The 18,785-nt window shown below is 48.1% G+C and overlaps 2 protein-coding genes across 3 annotated transcripts in view; both read left to right on the forward strand.

The window, feature by feature from the left end:
- On the forward strand, nucleotides 1-11,367 carry sp2 (sp2 transcription factor). Of its 2 annotated transcripts, none has more exons than XM_068595748.1 (8): nucleotides 1-40; nucleotides 3,809-3,885; nucleotides 5,317-6,099; nucleotides 7,059-7,259; nucleotides 7,330-7,624; nucleotides 8,299-8,476; nucleotides 8,648-8,841; nucleotides 9,857-11,367. In XM_068595748.1, the coding sequence occupies exons 1-8, from the start codon at nucleotides 34-36 to the stop codon at nucleotides 9,955-9,957; spliced, it is 1,836 nt and encodes a 611-aa protein (XP_068451849.1). In that variant the 5' UTR covers nucleotides 1-33; the 3' UTR covers nucleotides 9,958-11,367. The 2 variants fall into 2 exon arrangements, with proteins under 2 accessions (XP_068451849.1, XP_068451850.1); XM_068595749.1 differs by lacking the exon at nucleotides 1-40 and adding an exon at nucleotides 1,364-1,522.
- Nucleotides 11,368-13,914: 2,547 nt separating this feature from the next.
- The window catches only part of abcc10 (ATP-binding cassette, sub-family C (CFTR/MRP), member 10), a 15,174-nt gene continuing 10,303 nt past the window's right edge, over nucleotides 13,915-18,785 (forward strand). Inside the window, exons 1-8 of the mRNA XM_068595645.1 lie at nucleotides 13,915-14,218; nucleotides 14,908-15,131; nucleotides 15,202-16,585; nucleotides 16,845-17,072; nucleotides 17,244-17,400; nucleotides 17,487-17,617; nucleotides 17,902-17,981; nucleotides 18,272-18,443. Coding sequence (XP_068451746.1) covers nucleotides 14,950-15,131; nucleotides 15,202-16,585; nucleotides 16,845-17,072; nucleotides 17,244-17,400; nucleotides 17,487-17,617; nucleotides 17,902-17,981; nucleotides 18,272-18,443 — 2,334 coding nt within the window. The 5' untranslated portion in view covers nucleotides 13,915-14,218; nucleotides 14,908-14,949. The remainder of the gene's footprint in view (nucleotides 14,219-14,907; nucleotides 15,132-15,201; nucleotides 16,586-16,844; nucleotides 17,073-17,243; nucleotides 17,401-17,486; nucleotides 17,618-17,901; nucleotides 17,982-18,271; nucleotides 18,444-18,785) is intronic.

Below are 18,785 nucleotides of genomic sequence, written 5' to 3' on the forward strand. Positions count from 1 at the left end.
GGTCTTCAAGGCTCACGGAGAGCGAATGTCGTCATGAGCGGTGGGTAGGAATTAAAACATTGGCGTTTATATTACATTCTACTGCGTTAAACATTGTATTTGCATTGGACAGAAACGCGCAGGACGTTTTGCGGTACTAATAAACGTGTTTTTAAGGGTGGCTCGACCAGTTGCGTGAACCAAAATAACCAAAATGCACTTCCGGTAAAAAAAAAAAAAAAAAAAAAGGGGGCTGCCTTTTTTTTCTGTAACGTATTCAAAGAGAGTTACACTTGCTAGCTTCGCTTCAGCTAGCCGAATATGCGAGTGTTAGCTGTGTGGTTCTCTACCTATCTTTCTCCCCTCCCCTCCTGGCCATCTATTCCTCAATAAAATGCAGTAACGGCCCCATCTCGGGTCGTTAAAAAGTACAAACTAAGCTGCTCTCGGGTCAAAGCAGCTTATGCTAGCTAGCTAGCTAACCACCACCGTTAGCTGGTGACCAACAGGGTTACATGGCGGCGCTATTTAGAGGCCGCACTGTTTTGTTTTTATGTGTGCATTACTGTCAGAGGTGGACGAAGTACTGTCTGACTTAAACTTGCAAAAATACTGCCCTGTTGCAGTTGGAATATTCAGCATTTAACATTAACACCCGAGGCACCAAAAGAAAAAGCAGAATTTGATTTTCACTTTATGTTATGCCCACTGCATTATAATTATTGATGCATTATTGTGTTTATTGCTTTGACGTTGCAGCTTTTAAAAGGGCATATGAGCTTATGCTGAGTGGCTTAATTCATATCGACTTTATTTCAGTGTTTCCTTTGTATGCAACTGTGTACTTCTATTCCACTACATCTCAGAGGCTAGTACTTCTTACTCCAGCAGCTTTAGTGACAGTGAAGGGTTGTTTTACGAGTTGAGACGAATCTCTTCTTAAACTTAAACTATTGTAAAAGCATCTTGAATCAACTGCAAAATGTATCGTCCCCAAGTTGAAAAGAGGGCTGTTTTTTCTCATCTCATGAAAAGTTTTCCTTTTTTTAGAGATAAGTGGTTCTCACGGGATCCTATGTAGATCAAACTGCCCAACAGCATGTAAAGAAGTTTAAATTAGCACAACTATAACATCTCCAGCACTAAAAAACCAACACGCACATTGATGCAGCTGTGATATTCATCCATATACATCATAAATAATAGTTAAACACAGACGGGAGCATTTTCCTGCACAATCACAGCAAACAATACTTACACATACTTTTTTTTGAGTTGCAGGTTTGAATGCTGGACTTTTACTCCTCATAGAGACTTTTTAAAATGTGTGGTTTTAGTATTTATTGACTGAAGTGAAAGATCTGAATACCTTTTGCCACAACTGCCAACACTGTATCTAAGGCAAGAGAGACTCATTGCGCTGTGGTTTCTCTGTGTAAAAGGTTTTGCTGCGTTTATAATGATTCCCCTCATGAGGCCGGCGGCTCTAACGGAGGCAGCGCTTCCTTGTTTGGTCTGCTGACCAGCAGACACAACACCAGAGGTACTTCCTGTTAAGGCTAAAGGTCACTTCTGACAGATGAAGTGGCAGAATTAGGAAGTTGATGTTGAGGTTACGAGTCTTTCGTATCGGGGGCGCTTCCCTCGTAACAAACAACTCGTGTGTTGAATGTTTTTTATTTGTCTGCAGTTGGATAAGAAGTCGCAGGTTTTTCTTCCATGTCATGTGTTCTGATTACTTTGGAGGAACTGAGCTTATTACTTAGTTAAGCTGGTAGCTGTGAGTAACACATCCATGCACAGTTTGCTCAAAGCAAAGCGTACATGTTTTATTATCAGTTATATTTATCCACGTTGATCTTACTTGCTGTTATTTTATATATTTCTACAAAATAACAGCCGGGCAAAGATCCAGCTGAACCTCATTTCCTGTTTTGAAGCAGACGACATATGATTCATATTGTCAGAGCATCGAGGTACTCAAGGTACTTGAGGTACTCGAGGTACTCTCAGAACAGCTGAAACATATTGATTGAAAATGTTGTGTGTTTTTCTTTTTTTTTAAATTGCGAAGTGCTTTTTTCCTTTTATATATGTAAAGAAAAACAACAGAAGCTTCACTCTGTGTCTGCAGCGTAGCACTAATGCTTTTGCTTTTAGAGGCACAAACTGCTCAACTTAATTGCTCAGCAGTGCAATCATGAAATCAGCGTCTCTGGCAGGAACAGCATCAGTCTTTTTTTCCAGCTTCCTCCTCTCCTCCTCTCACTTGTGCTGCTGGTCGCTCTGCGGCTGTCGCGTTGGTTTTCGTGTCGCCGGCTGTTTGATTTAAGGTTTTTTTTTGTGCCAGCGGGGGGGACGTGCCTCCAGCGCATCGGTAATGTACTCTAATACGGCAAATATGAATATTTCAGGTTGTTTCCACGTTCATGAATGATGACATATGTTGAGACGAACCTGTAAGAGTCCCTCCCTTCCCTTCGTTGCACTCTCGCTGCATAAAACCACAAATGAAAATATATATATTTATAAAGATTTGTGTTTGGTGAACGAGTTGTATCACAAATCTCTTCGACAGTAGCGGCCTGAACCTTTTGTGGGTCATTAAGCTGCAACTCCAGAGTCAGCCTGCACTTAAACTATCGGGCCGCTTCCCCCCAAATGTACTCACACCGACCGTCTGAACAGAAATATAATACACTCAATAAAAGCAGACTTGTGTAATCACCGCGGTCCAACGGTGCATTTCTCTGCTTCCATAACGTCTAAATTGTCATCAGTTTGTTGAGACTTTTTCAACGGCCAAACACAACAGCTGTCCGTCAACTTTCGTGACAACCGGCTTACCGGACTGATATTTGATCAAAAGGATCCAAATGAACACGATGTGTTGCCCTCGGTGTTGAAACGTGCAGGTGATCGTTATGTGGACGATCAAATCCTCAAAATAAGTAAATCATTTTAAGCTCCCATGCACACAGTCGTACTTTGTATATCAAAAACACGTTGTCCTAAAGGAGCGCACCTCTTTGTTGTTGTTGTACAGGTCCATCAATTTTTGTTGCCCTATTGTTGACTATTTACAAATGAATGTTTTTTACCCAATTATTTTCCCAACCTCACTGCACCACGCTCCGGGTTATGGTGGGAAAAATAACTTGCAAAAACTAATGAGGTATTTGTGATAGATAATTAATCACAGTGTTATTTTAGCGTCTCCCCTTTTTATTTTAGCATTTGAAAATTAAGTTGGAAAAACTCCAGAATTTAAGTTAATTGGAGTTAATGAAGTAAACGTAGCTCATAAAATAAAGACAAAGACGTCATATTTAATGTAGCGCCACCATTAGGCAACTTGCAAGAGTCTCAAAGTCATTTTTTCTCTTTGAGTGGAACAGATGTTTTGCCACTGACTGTTAAAATGCATTTTTAAAAACATGGTAAGCTTTTGGAAATGTATTGCAAAAGCTCAGTGTGTCCTTCACTGCCTCAGCATTGAATCACAGAGGGAAAGTATGTCACTGAAACCCTGGATCCCGTCGCCCTCGGCTTTAAGATTCGTGTGCTAAACTCCTCCATATTTGCAAGTGCACTCGATGATCAGCGGCCTAATCAGTTTAGTTTGATGTGTGACGTTCGGCGTTGCCGAGCTCGTCCTTCTCGGATCCGTTTCTGTTTTTGCAGGAATGTCCCGTGATGTCCTTGAACAGCCTAACCCGCTGAAAATAGCCTGAATCTGACTCTGCTATGTGTGTCTCTGTGTGTGTGTGTGTGTGTGTGTGTGTGTGTGTGTGTGTGTGTGTGTGTGTGTGTGTGTTTTCTTCTCCAGAACAACAGGACAGTATGGCCACCACTGTAGCTGTCAGTCCCAGTGAATACCTTCAGCCCTCCGCCGCTTCCACGCAAGTGAGTAACGAGCCGGACCGCCGCTCTCCTGGCGTCCTCGTCTCCGTTTAACCCACGACGACGCGCTCGCGGCGCCGCACGCCGCAGGCACGTTGTGTATTTTTTTGTGTGTACCAAGCCGCTGGGTCCTCCCCTCTGGCGTGAATGAACTTCTATTTGCCGGAGAGAAGTGTTGCTTTAAATAAATTTGCACGGTGCATTCGAAAACAACAAAAAACGCAGTTTTGATTAAAGGCATCAGGAATATTTCGGGGATTTTTTGAAGCGAGAAACAATCTGAACTTTTCATTTCAGCACTCGAGGCCGAAGAAGGGCCAGCGATGTTCGCTCTGCCTGCGAGACGAGACCCTCGTGACTCTTCTTCATGGATCCTCAAAGGAGGATGTGTTTCTGGCTCGGGGATCCTCGGCGTTCGAGGCTGAAAATGAACTTTCGCGGCCGAGACCGAGCGGCGAGATCCCGTGTGTGTCCCATCCGCCGTGTTGACGGCGCCTCTCTCTGACTCCTTCGTCCCAATTTAACTTCCGCATACAGTCGCTTGGCAAAGCGCGTTGTGTAGCTGACGACGTGGCGGCGGCAACATTGTCGGTCCACGCTGACGTCTGTTCTGCTGAGACGTTGACCGCGCGTTCGGCGTGTCCGCTCGTACCGGATGACTCCCTGTACGTCGTGGTCCTGTGTGTCGGATGCCGTTGTTTTAAATCTATAACAATGGTTTCGTCACATTTTAGTTTGACAACGTCAGGAGTGAAATAATGATCTTCCACAGAGACTGGAGCTGTGCAGAGACACACAGCGTACTGATTAAACGCCGGTATCCAACCAGTGCTCGGTTCAAGTATTGCTTTTGGTGTCTGTATCGTGACCGGTGGGGTCGGATCCCCTTAACGCCGACGTGAAATTAGTTTTAGACGTTATTGTTGCTGTGTTTCTATTCACTGAGGCCATGTGATCTCTCTCCTTACTGAGCTGTGAGTCTTTTATATCTTGTAATATTTCTGTAAAACCAATTGCTCTCTGGGGACAAAAATGTACTTGATAGTCAATAAAATGTTATTGTTTTTTATATATATATATATATTTACTGCAACAGAAGCGCTTTATCCCAGGTGATCCCCGAGGTACACAAAGCGTTTCTAAAAGTGTTTTTTTAATAAAGCTGAAGTGTGTATAATCACACACAAGGAGCTCAAAAGCTTTGCAGGATGGAAACATCGACTACAACATCATCATCATCACGACCCGTTAGAATATCTCCATGATGTATTTCAGCGTCTTATCTTCGGTCTTTCCGTGTGTGTGTGTGTGTGTGTGTGTGTGTGTGTGTGTGTGTGTGTGTGTGTGTGTGTGTGTGTGTGTGTGTGTGTGTGTGTGTGTGTGTGTGTGTGTGTGTGTGTGTGTGTGTGTGTGTGTGTGTGTGTGTGTGTGCAGGACACCCAGCCCTCCCCTCTGGCCCTCCTGGCCGCCACCTGCAGTAAAATCGGGCCCCCCGCTCTCCCGGCCCTGGTCGCCTCTCCTCCGGCGCAGCCGCAGCCTCGCCGGCTCCTCCCCATCAAGCCGGCGCCCATCGCCCCGGCTCCGCCCAAAAACCTGGGTTTCCTCTCGGCGAAGGGCAATGTGATCCAGCTGCCCGCGGGCCTGGGCTCCACAGCGCCCGGCAGCCCCATCGTGCTCACCATCCAGCAGAGCCCCGGGCGCGCCAACGCCGCGGCGCCCGCCAACATCCAGTACCAGATGATGCCGCAGATCCAAGGCGCCCACCAGACCATCCAGATGATGCCGCAGGGGGGCCAGATCCAGCTCATACCGGGCACCAACCAGGCCATCATCACCACCACCGCCACCGCCGCGCCCATGACGGCGCCCTCCGCCCCCGCCGCCATCGCCGCTCCGGTCACGCCGCAGAAGACGGTGGCCATCAAGCCGTCCCCGAAGTCGCGCAGGCAGAACAACAACAACAACTCCGCCGCCGCCAACGTGGTGCAGCTGCCCGGCGGGATCACGCTGCCCTTCAACGTGGCGACCGGAGAGGTGGGCGGGACTCAGTACGTCACGGAGGCGGCGGTGGTCGCCCCTCACAGGCCGGGGAAGGGCGGGCGAGGGAGGAAGAAGAAAGTGGTTCTGGCCGCTTACGCTCAGCTTCCTCCGCCCGCCTCTCCGCCGCCAGAGCAGATGGAGACCATCCTGATCGAAGCTGGAGACAACATCCTGCAGGTACGTCTGGCAGAAAAGCACCGACAGCCACAGGATGCTCTGTTATACTTATTATCTACTCCGCTCGGCGCGGCCTGCAGACACTCACTCATGAGAGAATGGACGTATATGTGTACTTATATATGTATACGTGTTGAAAGAGCCGTAAAAAAAAGCCAGCAAACTGAACCCTGAATGTGAATGGACGTGCATGGTTTTGTCGGCAAACATTTCTTAACAGTTATTGCGTTTAGGATTAAATTAAACAGATGAAAGCAGTTCACTGAATCACTTTTATTAAGAAAAAACTCCTGTTATTGTGTTATATTCATGTGTTCAGTTTGAAATAATGAATCTGCTTTTAAAAGAAAGAGGCTCAAAATATCAGCAGCATACATACAGGCATCTATATAAATGTTTATTCTTTTCATCAAACTATTGTCTCTCATTCATTTGTGTCATTTAAGGTTTACTGTATGCTTTGTATAGTTTAAATACTACATTTTTATCACTTTTTCTGTTTACAAACACATTTCACTACATGTTTGCTCATGAACATGTGGTTAAAAGTCATAAATATTTGGTTAAAAGTCATAGAAATGTGGTTTAAAGTCATGGAAATTTGGGTGAAAGTCATAAGATTGTGGGTAAAAGTCATAAGATTGTGGGTAAAAGTCATAAATATTTGGTTAAAAGTCATGAAAATGTGGTTGAAAGTCATGGAAATTTGGTTAAAGTCATAAAAAATGTGGTTAAAAGTCATAGAAATTTGGGTAAAAGTCATGAAAATTGGTTAAAAGTTTAAAAAAAAAAGTGGTTAAAAGTCATGGAAATCCATTGGTCAACATGTGTATGTCCCCGCTACTCTTCCTGTTGATGAGAGCGAGTTGGTCCCATAACTGAACCATTGGTTCGACTCCCAACAGCCTTCTCGTGAACCTGCAGCCTCACTCACCTCTCTGGTCTCTGCTCTCTTGCAGGCGGGCAACAACCTGCTGATCGTGCAGAGTCCCGGGCAGCCGGCGATGGTGCAGCAGGTCCAGCTGGTCCAGTCCAAGCCGGAGTCCCAGGTGGTTCAGATCCCCCAGCAGGCCCTGAAGGTGGTGCAGGCCGCCTCCGCCACACTACCGCCCGTCCCACAGAGGCAGCAGGTCTCTCAGGCCGAGCCGACGCCAACGCAGGTATCCATGCGCAAGATATTTGATACACTACGTCATGCTTCTGCAGTCTAAACGCGGCTCCGCCCCTCAGATCCTCTTCAAGACGGCGTCCGGCGAGTGGCAGTCGGTGCAGATCCAGGAGCCCGTCTCCACCACGTCGACCCCGACCACGTCGGTCACCACCGTGGCCGCCTCGCCGCCGGCGGGCGCCAAGAGGACGTCGGCCGGCGGCCGGAAGGAACGGACTCTGGCGAAAATCGCCCCGGCGGGGGGGATGATGTCGCTGAGCACGCCGCAGCTGTCCTCCACCACGCAGGCGGTGCAGACCATCAGCATCAACGGGGTCCAGGTGCAGGGCGTCCCCGTCACCATCACCAACGCAGGAGGTGAGCGGCGCCGCGCCCCCTGGTGGTCAGGAGAGAGAATGCAGCTTCAATGCATAAAGCATAGACTTCTATACAACCAGAGGAGTCGCCCCCTGGTGGTCAGGAGAGAGAATGCAGCTTCAACACATGAAACATAGCCTTCTATACAACCAGAGGAGTCGCCCCCTGGTGGTCAGGAGAGAGAATGCAGCTTTAACACATGAAGCATAGACTTCTATACAACCAGAGGAGTCGCCCCCTGGTGGTCAGGAGAGAGAATGCAGCTTTAACACATGAAGCATAGACTTCTATACAACCAGAGGAGTCGCCCCCTGGTGGTCAGGAGAGAGAATGCAGCTTTAACACATGAAGCATAGACTTCTATACAACCAGAGGAGTCGACCCTGGTGGTCAGGAGAGAGAATGCAGCTTTAACACATGAAGCATAGACTTCTATACAACCAGAGGAGTCGACCCTGGTGGTCAGGAGAGAGAATGCAGCTTTAACACATGAAGCATAGACTTCTATACAACCAGAGGAGTCGCCCCCTGGTGGTCAGGAGAGAGAATGCAGCTTCAACACATGAAGCATAGACTTCTATACAACCAGAGGAGTCGCCCCCTGGTGGTCAGGAGAGAGAATGCAGCGTCTGCGTCGCCCCCTGACGCTGCGTCTCTGTCTCTGTCTCCTTCAGGCCAGCAGCACCTGACGGTGCAGACGCTGCAGGGCGGAGGGCTCCAGCTGGCGACGACGCCGGGCCAGCCGACCATCCAGGTGGACCAGACTCTCACCCTGGAGCTGCCCGGGCAGCCGGGGGAGAAGAAGCGCCGCATGGCGTGCACCTGCCCCAACTGCAAGGACGCAGACAAGAGGTGAGCGCAACGCTGCAGGAAAAGAGACAAGATCTGACTGAGCTTCATGAGGATGTAACGACTGGAGATGGGTTTCATGTCCGGATTTTCAGCAGTTAACATGAAGATAGTGCTTTATGCGTTAACAACAACTGTGTGTGTGTGTGTGTGTGTGTGTGTGTGTGTGTGTAGGCCCGGCGAGGTGGGGAAGAGGAAGCACATCTGCCACGTCCCCGGCTGCGAGAAGACGTTCAGGAAAACGTCGCTGCTCAGAGCTCACGTCCGGCTGCACACCGGCGAGCGGCCCTTCGTCTGCAACTGGGTGTTCTGCGGGAAGCGTTTCACGCGCAGCGACGAGCTGCAGCGGCACGCCAGGACGCACACAGGTCGGTCCGCCCGCACACACTGAAACACACACACACACACACACACACACACACACACACACATAAAGGTGTTTACCTGCAACCTAAAGCAAAGATGAATAGGACGGAGTAAAGGAAAAAGCTACAAATGAGGTCGTTTTAAACACTTAAACAGGAAATGATGAGTTGAAACACTTAAAATCAGAACAAAAGTTTCGGGACTTTGATGTTTTGTCTCTTTTATTTAAAGTCATACTTTTTGATAAATCTTCCCCGATCGTCTCCTGTCTTGAACTGCTAACGTTGTGAAGGAGAAACACCAGAGATATGTTTGGAAACCATGCTAAATATTCTCACTGTCTGTTCTTAATCTGTGAATTATTGGCCCTCACAAAATACAGTTGGACTTTTTTAATATTAATCTTTTGGAAACCGTGCACAAAAACCCTCCCACGGCCATTTTAAGTCCCAGCATGCCCCATTCAGACAATCTTTTGGCATAAAATACATAGTTTTTGTAATTTTTAAACTGAACAACACAGTTTTTTGACTGAAACTCCTTCCGAACAGGCCAAGACTTTGTTTTATTGTGATTTTTGTTGCAGATTCTGATTCTTTAGGTCCTAATCTTTCCAAAAAGGTGTCTTATTGACGCTCCAGAAGGCATTTTTGTTGAATCTGGCTCATATCATGCTGGATGTTCATAGTTACCATCAACATATCTTTTAAAAGTGATTTTTTTTTTTGCAGATTTCTTTTGCCCTAAGACTCTGCTGAACAAATACATACAATAAACACAAGTATTGGAATTAATTTGGGGTTTATACGACAACTCAAACACAGGGAAAAAGAGGTCTGGAGACAACATTAGTTCTACAGTTTTCAACGTGTTAATGAGAATTAGTTTGGTGTAAAAATTAAGTTCTGCAACAACACGACACCCGAATCGAATTAAACTGGAACCTGAACACGAATGATGTTGTGTTTGACATTAAAAACATGTCCGCCGTCTTCTTCTTCTCCTTGTCCCCCGCAGGAGACAAACGCTTCGAGTGCAGCCAGTGTCAGAAGCGCTTCATGAGGAGCGACCACCTGACGAAGCATTACAAGACGCACATAAACACCAAGAACCTGTGAGCCGCCGGGCGGACGCAGTCGAACTCTCTGAAACTAAAGACTCAAGTGTTCCAGGAAAGGAAAGGAGACGACACCAAGGAAGGGGAGAGCGTCCGTGACTCAAACCCCAGTTGTCGGGAACGCTCCTACCCTCTATTCCCCCGCAAAAAAACCATGGTTCCTGTCTCCTCCCTCCTCCGAGACACTGTGGTGTACAAAGTGTTCGATCCAGCAAATTTAATAATAGTTCCTCTTCGTTTCCTTTCCTCTGGTCTGAGCGGACTCCAGAAGCGGAAACCCGGAGGCGGGACAAGTTGAGGCTCTTCGGGCTTCAGACGCTCGACCCCGCTGTCATATTTATGAAGAATTATTCAGACTGCAACACCGAGAACGACCACAGGGGGACACTGTTTCATTTGGGGTTTTTCTTCTTCTTCTTTGCTCGTCGTGGACGATTGGGAGATCCCAGATATTGGCTTTCAAACACCCCAAAAGGAGGAAAGAAAATTCAACATAATTGTTTTGTAAATTGAACAGAGGTGTGTTTTACCTTCGTGGAATGGTAATTTTGTTTTAAGGTATTTGTGTTTCAGCCGGATTTATAACCTGTATACCCCCCCCCCCCCCCCTACGCCCCGCCCCAAAAAAAGAAATAGTTGGGGACCATTACATTAAAAACTCCACTTACAAGACTTTTGAAAAGCTTTTAGAAGTTTAACTATTTTTTAAAGTGTGTGTATGCATACTATTATATTATTATATTAATATTGATAATAAACTATTTATAACATTTTTCCATACAATTGTTAGAAATTGATTTTACAAAGTAGGCACGCTGAACACCTAAAACCAAACAAAAAAGAAAGAAATGAGACTTGAGGTTTAACAAAAAAGACGATTTTCATGATATTTGCTACGAGGGAACTGAGAGGCGGAGCTCCAGCAGAGCCCAGAGGCTGGGAGAGGGTTTAATGATCAGGGTCAGAGGTCACTGTGCCTTTAAAAAAGTATCCAACATCAGTCTCTAAGCAAACGGGCCAAAAGTGAAGAGTTCGCTAATGTCTTGATCCCGACTCCTGCTGTAAAATATTCACGTGCAAAACGCAACGACGTGAAGGTGTTTGAAGTCCAAGGTCTGCAAATGTTACAGAATCTAGAAAATATAGTTTGCTCAAACTGGCGTCGCAATCGGAAACCGAGTGTCCCGCTCAAACTTGGCACTTCAAATGTTGTCTTGTGTCTTCGGATCATCATCATCATCATCTTTCTTATCAACTTTAAGGACTTATGGGTTCATTCTGAAAGGAAATCCTGAAGTCTCGTCTCGCGATAGGCTCCCAACGAACAAACACGTATCTGGAGAGTGATAGAGGACCCGGGGTTGATCCCTGTGGGACGCCACATCGCCACGATAAGCCACTTAAAGAGGCTGTGAAGGTCTTGGCGAGGGGGAGTGTGTGGGGGGGGGCTGTCACCTTTTTTTATCAGCAGTCGGATGATTCGGAGGACTGATGACGGACTTACTTACCTCAGAAATGTTCTTCAAGGAAACAACGTGAAGTCACTTCACTTTTTTCTGTTTGAGGCTCGACTGTCTAGTCTCCTTTTTTTCCTCACAGACGCAGTATTTCTGGCTCGATGTCTCGGGAGAGAGACCATACATGATGGTTTAATTTATGATATTTGTATACTGGAAAACTCTGGAACAAATCAAAGTTTTCTCTTTCAACTCCCAGAGGTAACTGTTATTCAACTAAATATTCCGGCTGCTCCGACGTTGCTTCCAACCTGGAAACTTCAATGTTTTCAGTCCTGAATTTCGTCTTCCCCCTCGAGTATCAAAGCTGTCCAGCGTTGAGAGTCGGCCTCCAGTATTTGTCCAGATTTATACTCTTATTAACTCTCTTCTTTCATCACATAGTTCCCGAGACCGTATTCTTTTTAGTTCTTCAAAAACGGCTGCGTGTGTTTGGACGTTTATTTTTATAACTTAACCTCTTCTTTTTTTTTTTTTTTTTTCATTGTGGCATAATGTTGAATACTTGTCAAAAGTAAGGTATCAAAGAAAAAAAGTGTGTATGCTTGCGTGTGTGTGTGTGTGTGTGTGTGTGTGTGTGTGTGTGTGTGTGTGACGCCCAGCCCTACTTACACTGTGTGTACTAATGAATACCTAGCTTAGCTCCAGGGTAACGCTGCCATCCTGCTTTCACTCGCGGTAACATCTTCTGGTTTTCTCATCTGAAGCCGTCGCTCCTCGGCCCGACTTGACAATCGCGCGCCGAAATGAAGGAAGAACAATCTTTCTCGGGCTTTTGATCGGCTACTTTGTACGTGATTTTCGTATTGTTTCCCCCCCTCAGCTATGTGATAGCTTTAATTCTGAATTTACACTTGAGACATTTTAGTTGACTGTACAGTATTCAACACGCGCTACTTTAAAGAGCTTTATCCTCTGACGTCATCACATGACCGATCACATGTCATCAGTCTGTTTGAAGTCTTTTAATTTACACACACACACACAACAAATGCACCGACTTCTTGTTAAATAACTTTTTTGGGGTCAAACCGGCGTCTTCGCCTCTGTGTTGCGTTCCCGCTGTGTGTGTTTTGTTTTGCTACTGTGACAAACATGTTGAACGGCACCACAACGTTGACCAAAAAGCTATAAAGTCAGATGTATTATTTGTTTTTTTAGAGCACTTTGAAACCAGTTTTCATGGCAGTGCTCCTCAGAGGGGATGAATCCTGTAAAGCTTACATGTAGGTGGCCAATATTTGGTGTATTTCTTTGCTATGCCATGTGAGGACGGATGGGCGGCGCCCGCTCATATTTATGTTTGTACTTTCGCGTCTGAACGATGTAAATACGGTGCGTTGCGATGAGTTGATGTAGGATATCCAAACACAAACGTGAAGCTGCCTATAGCGCTGCGGTTGGCGTGGCCGGCCCCGAAGGAAATGGACTTTGTACAGTGTGTAAGGAATAAAATATAATGTGACATTGTATAGCTTCATTTCTTTGTATGAGACTTCTAGTTCTTTTTTTCTACTGAATTAATTAAAGATGCCTTTTTAGAAAAGCCGTCTTCTTCCAGATAACATTTGTAAAATTCATTTTGTGTTTTTAATTTTTTTAATTTAATGTGACGTGCACGGATTTAAAATCCCCCACGGTTGCAAAGTTTGTAGAATGTAATCTCTCATTTTAATTAAATATGTTGGGGATTTTTTTTCCCGACAAATTTAGACTTTTTCTACTCGCTTTTTTCGGCAAATTCAATGCCTCTCCGTCTCCAGGCCGATGTGTCGTATAATGTTCTGGTTGTATGGTGAACCCGGAGAACCAGCAATTCATTTTTATAACTTTTATAACAGTCTACACAGTCAACGCCCTCAATAAACAACTCAAACCATGTTTTTTTTGCTGCCTTTCTCGTTTTTCCCTCCAACTACTTTAGGATAAATACACTTTTAGTAATTTCCTAAGTGGTCTGTTCTTCTGTCAGAGTTAGAACAATAAAATCCTGGATTTATTTCCATTAATGTCCCGAAGGTAAACCAGGTAAAGACATGTCAATTCTATTTTTCAGCATGGTAACATTTAAATTAAAAATATATTGTATTGTAACAATGTGTAACAGTGATTTCAGCCCGCGGTCGAACACACGTGTGCAAGTCTAGGTGTTAATCCAAACTTTTCACCTGTTGTTTTTCTACTTTGTCTCTAGATACTGAACTTTAAGAACTGGTTGACCCTTTTATTGTGTTAACGTGTAGGTACTTTTTAAAATTTGTTTTACATTCAAACTTATATGTATTAGTTAGTGATAAATCCAGAACAATATAATATTGTACGATAATGAACATTATTTTTTATTTTAATTACTTCTTTGCTTTTTAAAAATATGACCGCAAAGGACGTTTATTTTGAAAAGCCTGTTTCCACCGTGCCAGCGTCGCACGTCATCAGGAGTCGACAAAACGTAACACCTGCTAGCTTGATAAAAGCCGGTAAAATGTCAATATTGCTCCCGTTAATAATATCCAATTAGTGTTGTCATTGAGTTATATTAATCTCCGCTTCGTGTCCGTAGTTTTCTTATTCACATTTTATTTGTGTTTCCGCGACGGCGACGTTTTAAACACGATGTTTTGAGTGAGCTAAGCTAGCTAGCTAGCTAGCTAGCCTCGTTTGTTTACATGTCAGATCCAGATGATCAGGAAGCAGCTTTTCTTTTCTTCCGCCGCACAAGTGGTTGAAGATACGTGACCAACACATGTAAGTGAAGCTTGTCTTAGTTTGTAACTCTGTCTTTCTCTCCGGAAGTCTTTATATTTAAGGACTCGGACATTTTGACTCCAGAAAACACACTTTCGGACACACTCGTAAAAGAAACTTGAGGACACGTGGGTGTTATTAAAACTGATGGGTGAGCAGGCAGAAGGAGACAAATGGTTAATTAATATAATAAATCAGCAGACTTTGAGTCAAATAAACTGGAAGCTTGGCATTGAACATGTGTGCAGATTTTAAATAGGAAGCAGTTTCAGTGTCAAGAGCACAATAATGCAGCTCAATGCTTCCTAAAAACGTTCACTTAAATTCTGCAAAAAATAATATCCTTCTTAGTGATGTTTTGACTGCGTTTACTGCAGCACCTTCAGGTGATGCACACGTCTCTCCCTTTTTCTAATACCAACATACCAGAGTTTTAGGAATGTCGCTAAATTCTTGACGTCTTTACAAAGAAGTATAGAGCCTGAATAACAGCAACCAAACAAAGGTGTGATAATCAAAAGAATAAACAAACAAAAGAAGAACCATACAGATCTCTGGTTGATGTATAAACGTGTCAAAACTACAAACCTGAGACTTTTACGTGTCTCTCGACAGTCTCGCCTTTTAATAATTTGCATCTCTTGCTCTCTCTTTCTCTCTCTGTCTCTCTCTCCTCCCCATCCCTCCAGGTATACCTAGTAGGACGAGGTGGGTCCATCAGCCGGGTCGTGATGAGCGTCTCCTCCTCCGGGCCGGCGGCGCTGCTCGCGGGCATCTGTGGCTCAGACGAGCGAGACCCGTTCCCCGTGTGGCAGGACGGAGGCGTCGGCCCGTGTTTCAACCAACTCGTCCTCGGGGCGCTGCCTCACGCGGCGATGGCCGCCTTCAGCGCCTTCTACCTCGGCGTGGCGAGGTGCGTCGAACTTTACTCTGACAACATTCACTTCCTGGATATCACATATCTGTTGTATTCCCTCTTGCAGGCGCGACCTCTTCCAGTCGCCGCCCCCGTGCGGCTGGACGCTCCGGCAGGTCGCCGCCCTACTGGCGGCGCTGCTCCTCGCCGCCGACGTCGTGCTGGCGAGCCTCCTGCGGCGGGCCGACCTGTACCCGGACGTCCTGGCCGACGGCTGCGGCGTCCTGGCCTGGCTGGTCCACTTCGCCGCCATCACGGCGCTCCGGAGGTCGGCCTCCCGGAGGACCAGAGGACCCCCTCTGCTGCCGCTGCTGCTCCTCCTCTCCGTCCCGAACCTCGTCGTCACGCTGGTGACGTACTGCGGCGGAGACCGGCAGCGCCTGGACCCGGCGCGCCCCCTGGAGTTCACGCGCTTCGTGCTCGTCGCGACCCGGCCGTTCCCGCTTCTGCTTTACCTCCTGGCGTTTGCGTTCCCCTGCTTCGGCGACGCCGGACACGCGCTGAATATCAACGCCGCCGACGGATCCCCGCTCCTCCCGGAGAGCGTGCGGCGGCCGGACACGGGCGAGATGGTGGCGGAGGACGGGAGCGGCTGCGTCTCTCGGCTCTTCTACCTGTGGATGACGCCGCTCCTCCTCCGAGGCCGGCGAGGGGAGCTGGACGGCCCCGCCGACGTCTACCACCTCCCTCGGAGACTTCGCACCAGCGTGGTTTGCAGACACTTCCACCAGTGCTGGGAGGCCCGGCGGCGAGGGGCGGCGGCGGCGAGCATCGGGCGCGACCAGTGGCCTCGGCCCGTCAGCGGGAACCTCCTGAGCGGCGCCCGGAGCTCACGGGAGCAAGAGGACCCGCCGGCGTTGGAGAGCGACGTGCGCCTGCTTGGCGTGCTGCACCAGGCGTTCGGGCGGCGGTACTACGCCCTCGGCGTGCTGAAGGCGGCGGCGAGCGCGCTGAGCTTCGCGGGGCCGCTGCTCCTCAGCAGCCTGGTGGACTTCATGGAGGACGGGGCCGCTCCGGTCGGCCGCGGCGTCCGCTGCGCCCTGGGGCTCTTCGCCGCCGCCCTCCTCGCCGCCGTCCTGCAGAACGTCTTCGCCTTCGAGGTGTCCAAGGTGTCGCTGGCGGCGCGCGCCGCCCTCGTCTCCGCCGTGTACGGCAAGGCCCTGCGGGCGAGCGGCCGCGGCCTGGCCGGCGCCGGCACGCTGGGCGAGGTGGTGAACCTGATGAGCGCCGACGCCGACCGCGTGGTCAACTTCTTCGGCAGCTTCCACGAGCTGTGGAGCATGCCGCTGCGGTTCGCCGTCACCCTCTACCTGCTGTACCTGCAGGTGGGCGTGGCCTTCCTCGGCGGGCTGGCCGTGGCGCTGCTGCTCGTGCCGCTCAACAAGTTCCTGGCGTCGCGCATCCTGAGCAACAACCGACGCATGCTGGAGCACAAGGACAGCCGGGTCAAGGTTACAGATCACTATTACTCGTAGAAGTGGTATTAATATTAATATTAACCGTGTCATTGCTATTCCAGGTGGATTTTATTGGCTCACTTTGTCATAAATATTATTAATATTCAATGTGACCTGATTAAAAAAGAAACAAAAATAGCATTTACATGCATTTTTCCTCGTTTATTGAATTTATCTGATTTTAGCTTGAAGACCAGAAGACGAGCAGATTGTCGAGAGTCCGGTGATTGAAGTTGTGTGTCTTCCCTCTCAGCTGATGACCGAGCTCCTCTTCGGCATTCGCGTCATCAAGTTCTGCAGCTGGGAGCTTCACTTCGCCCAGAAGGTCGCCGGCTGCCGGCGCCGCGAGCTGTCGCGCCTCAAGGCCCTGAAGTACCTGGACGCCATGTGCGTGTACACCTGGGCCGCGCTGCCCGTGGTCATCTCCATCCTCACCTTTGTCACCTACGTGCTGCTGGGACACCAGCTGACCGCGGCCAAGGTGGGGGAGGGGCTTGTGTCTGAAGGAGGGGGGGCAACTTGTGTTGAAGACAACCAGTGTTAAAGACAACTTGTGTTAAAGACAACTTGTGTTGAATGCAACTTCTGCAGCTTGTGTTGAATATGCAACTTGTGTTGACTGCAACTCGTGCCCCGTGGCTCGTTGCTGCAGGTCTTCACCACGCTGGCTCTGGTGGGGTTGCTCATCGTTCCTCTCAACGCGTTCCCCTGGGTGCTCAACGGCATCCTGGAGGCCAAAGTGTCTCTGGAGAGAATCCAGCGCTTCTTCCAGCTGAAGAACCAGAACCTGCCGGCGTACTACGCCCTCGGTACGCCGCCGCCGTGACCTCTTGTGTGTGCGTACATATTTATAGATATGAAATAACGTGTAGATAAATCTCCATTTCTGCCTCAGTGTCTCCTGAAGACAGCGAGACGGCGATCCTGTTGAGTCAGGGGACGTTCTCCTGGGATCTCGAGCCGAACGCCGAGGGAGCCGCTAGAGGGAGTCTGCAGCTGCACAGCCTCAGCCTGCGCGTCAACAAGGTGCGTCCTCTTTATTATGAATACATATTTATATTTAAATATGTACATAAGTGACCTAGTGGAGATGAGTCTCTTTGTGTCCGCCAGGTTCTTCTCAAAAGTCCAATTTCCTCCAAAAAGAACGAGGAAAAAAAAGAAGAATCCAAAGTGTTTTTTATTGATGTTTTTAACATAACTGAAGTCAAATGAAATGATTTTTAATGTGATGTGTGAATTGTGAAGGTCTTCATGTCTCCATCAGTGAGCTGGTTCTGAGCCGCCGTAACGTGGCGTTGTGGTTTCAGGGCTCTCTGGTCGTGGTGGTGGGGAAGGTCGGCTGTGGGAAGAGCTCCTTACTGGCCGCGCTCACTGGAGAACTGGACAGGTAACGCAGCCCTCCTTGCTGTCCCGGTGAAACCTCGAGGTCTCCAGAAGGAAGTGTTGTTGATAAGCTCCTCCCACTTCTGCAGATAAATAAGCTTGTTGGGCAAAATGCATCATCATGATGCTGAAAACTGGTTGATCCAGTGAAGTAGATTAAACTAGCCAACAGGATGTGAAGGACTTCAACAGATAGTGTAGTAGTGTAGTAATCCTGTGTGTGTGTGTGTGTGTGTGTGTGTGTGTGTGTGTGTGTGTGTGTGTGTGTGTGTGTGTGTGTGTGTGTGTGTGCAGGCTGAGTGGCGTGGTGTACGTCGCGGGCCGAGAGGCCGGCTTCGGGCTGGCGTCGCAGGAGCCGTGGATCCAGCACGCCTCGGTGCGCGACAACATCCTGTTCGGCAGAGACTACGACGCCGCCGCCTACCAGGCGGTGCTCGAGGCCTGCGCCCTCGCCGACGACCTCAACGTACGATTTAGTATGAAGGCAAATTAATGTCGTAAATAGAGAGCGCAAATGAGCGCTGCGCGAGCGCGCAAATCAAAGAGTTTAGCGTGTAATTTACTTAGACCAGCGCTTTTACACCACTCTGCGAGGAAGAGTAGCGCCGGCGCGAGCAAGAGTAGCACCGGCGCGAGCAAGAGTAGCGCCGCCGCAAGCAAGAGTAGCGTGAGCAAGAGTAGCACCGGCGCGAGCAAGGGCAAGAGTAGCGCGAGCAAGAGTAGCACCGGCGCGAGCAAGAGTAGCGCGAGCAAGAGTAGCGCGAGCAAGAGTAGCGCGAGCAAGAGTAGCGCCGGCGCGAGCAAGAGT

Source organism: Clinocottus analis, unplaced genomic scaffold, assembly GCF_023055335.1.
Source record: "Clinocottus analis isolate CAN_PGR_092001 unplaced genomic scaffold, fCliAna1.0.p SCAF_31, whole genome shotgun sequence".
Taxonomy (NCBI): Eukaryota; Metazoa; Chordata; class Actinopteri; order Perciformes; family Cottidae; genus Clinocottus; species Clinocottus analis.

Bases quoted from the DNA above. Each gene is read 5' to 3' on its own strand.
- sp2 (XM_068595748.1), top strand. The intron at 3,886-5,316 runs GTGAGTAACGAG...GTGTGTGTGCAG, and splicing joins CCTCCGCCGCTTCCACGCAA to GACACCCAGCCCTCCCCTCT. The intron at 8,842-9,856 runs GTCGGTCCGCCC...TGTCCCCCGCAG, and splicing joins GCACGCCAGGACGCACACAG to GAGACAAACGCTTCGAGTGC.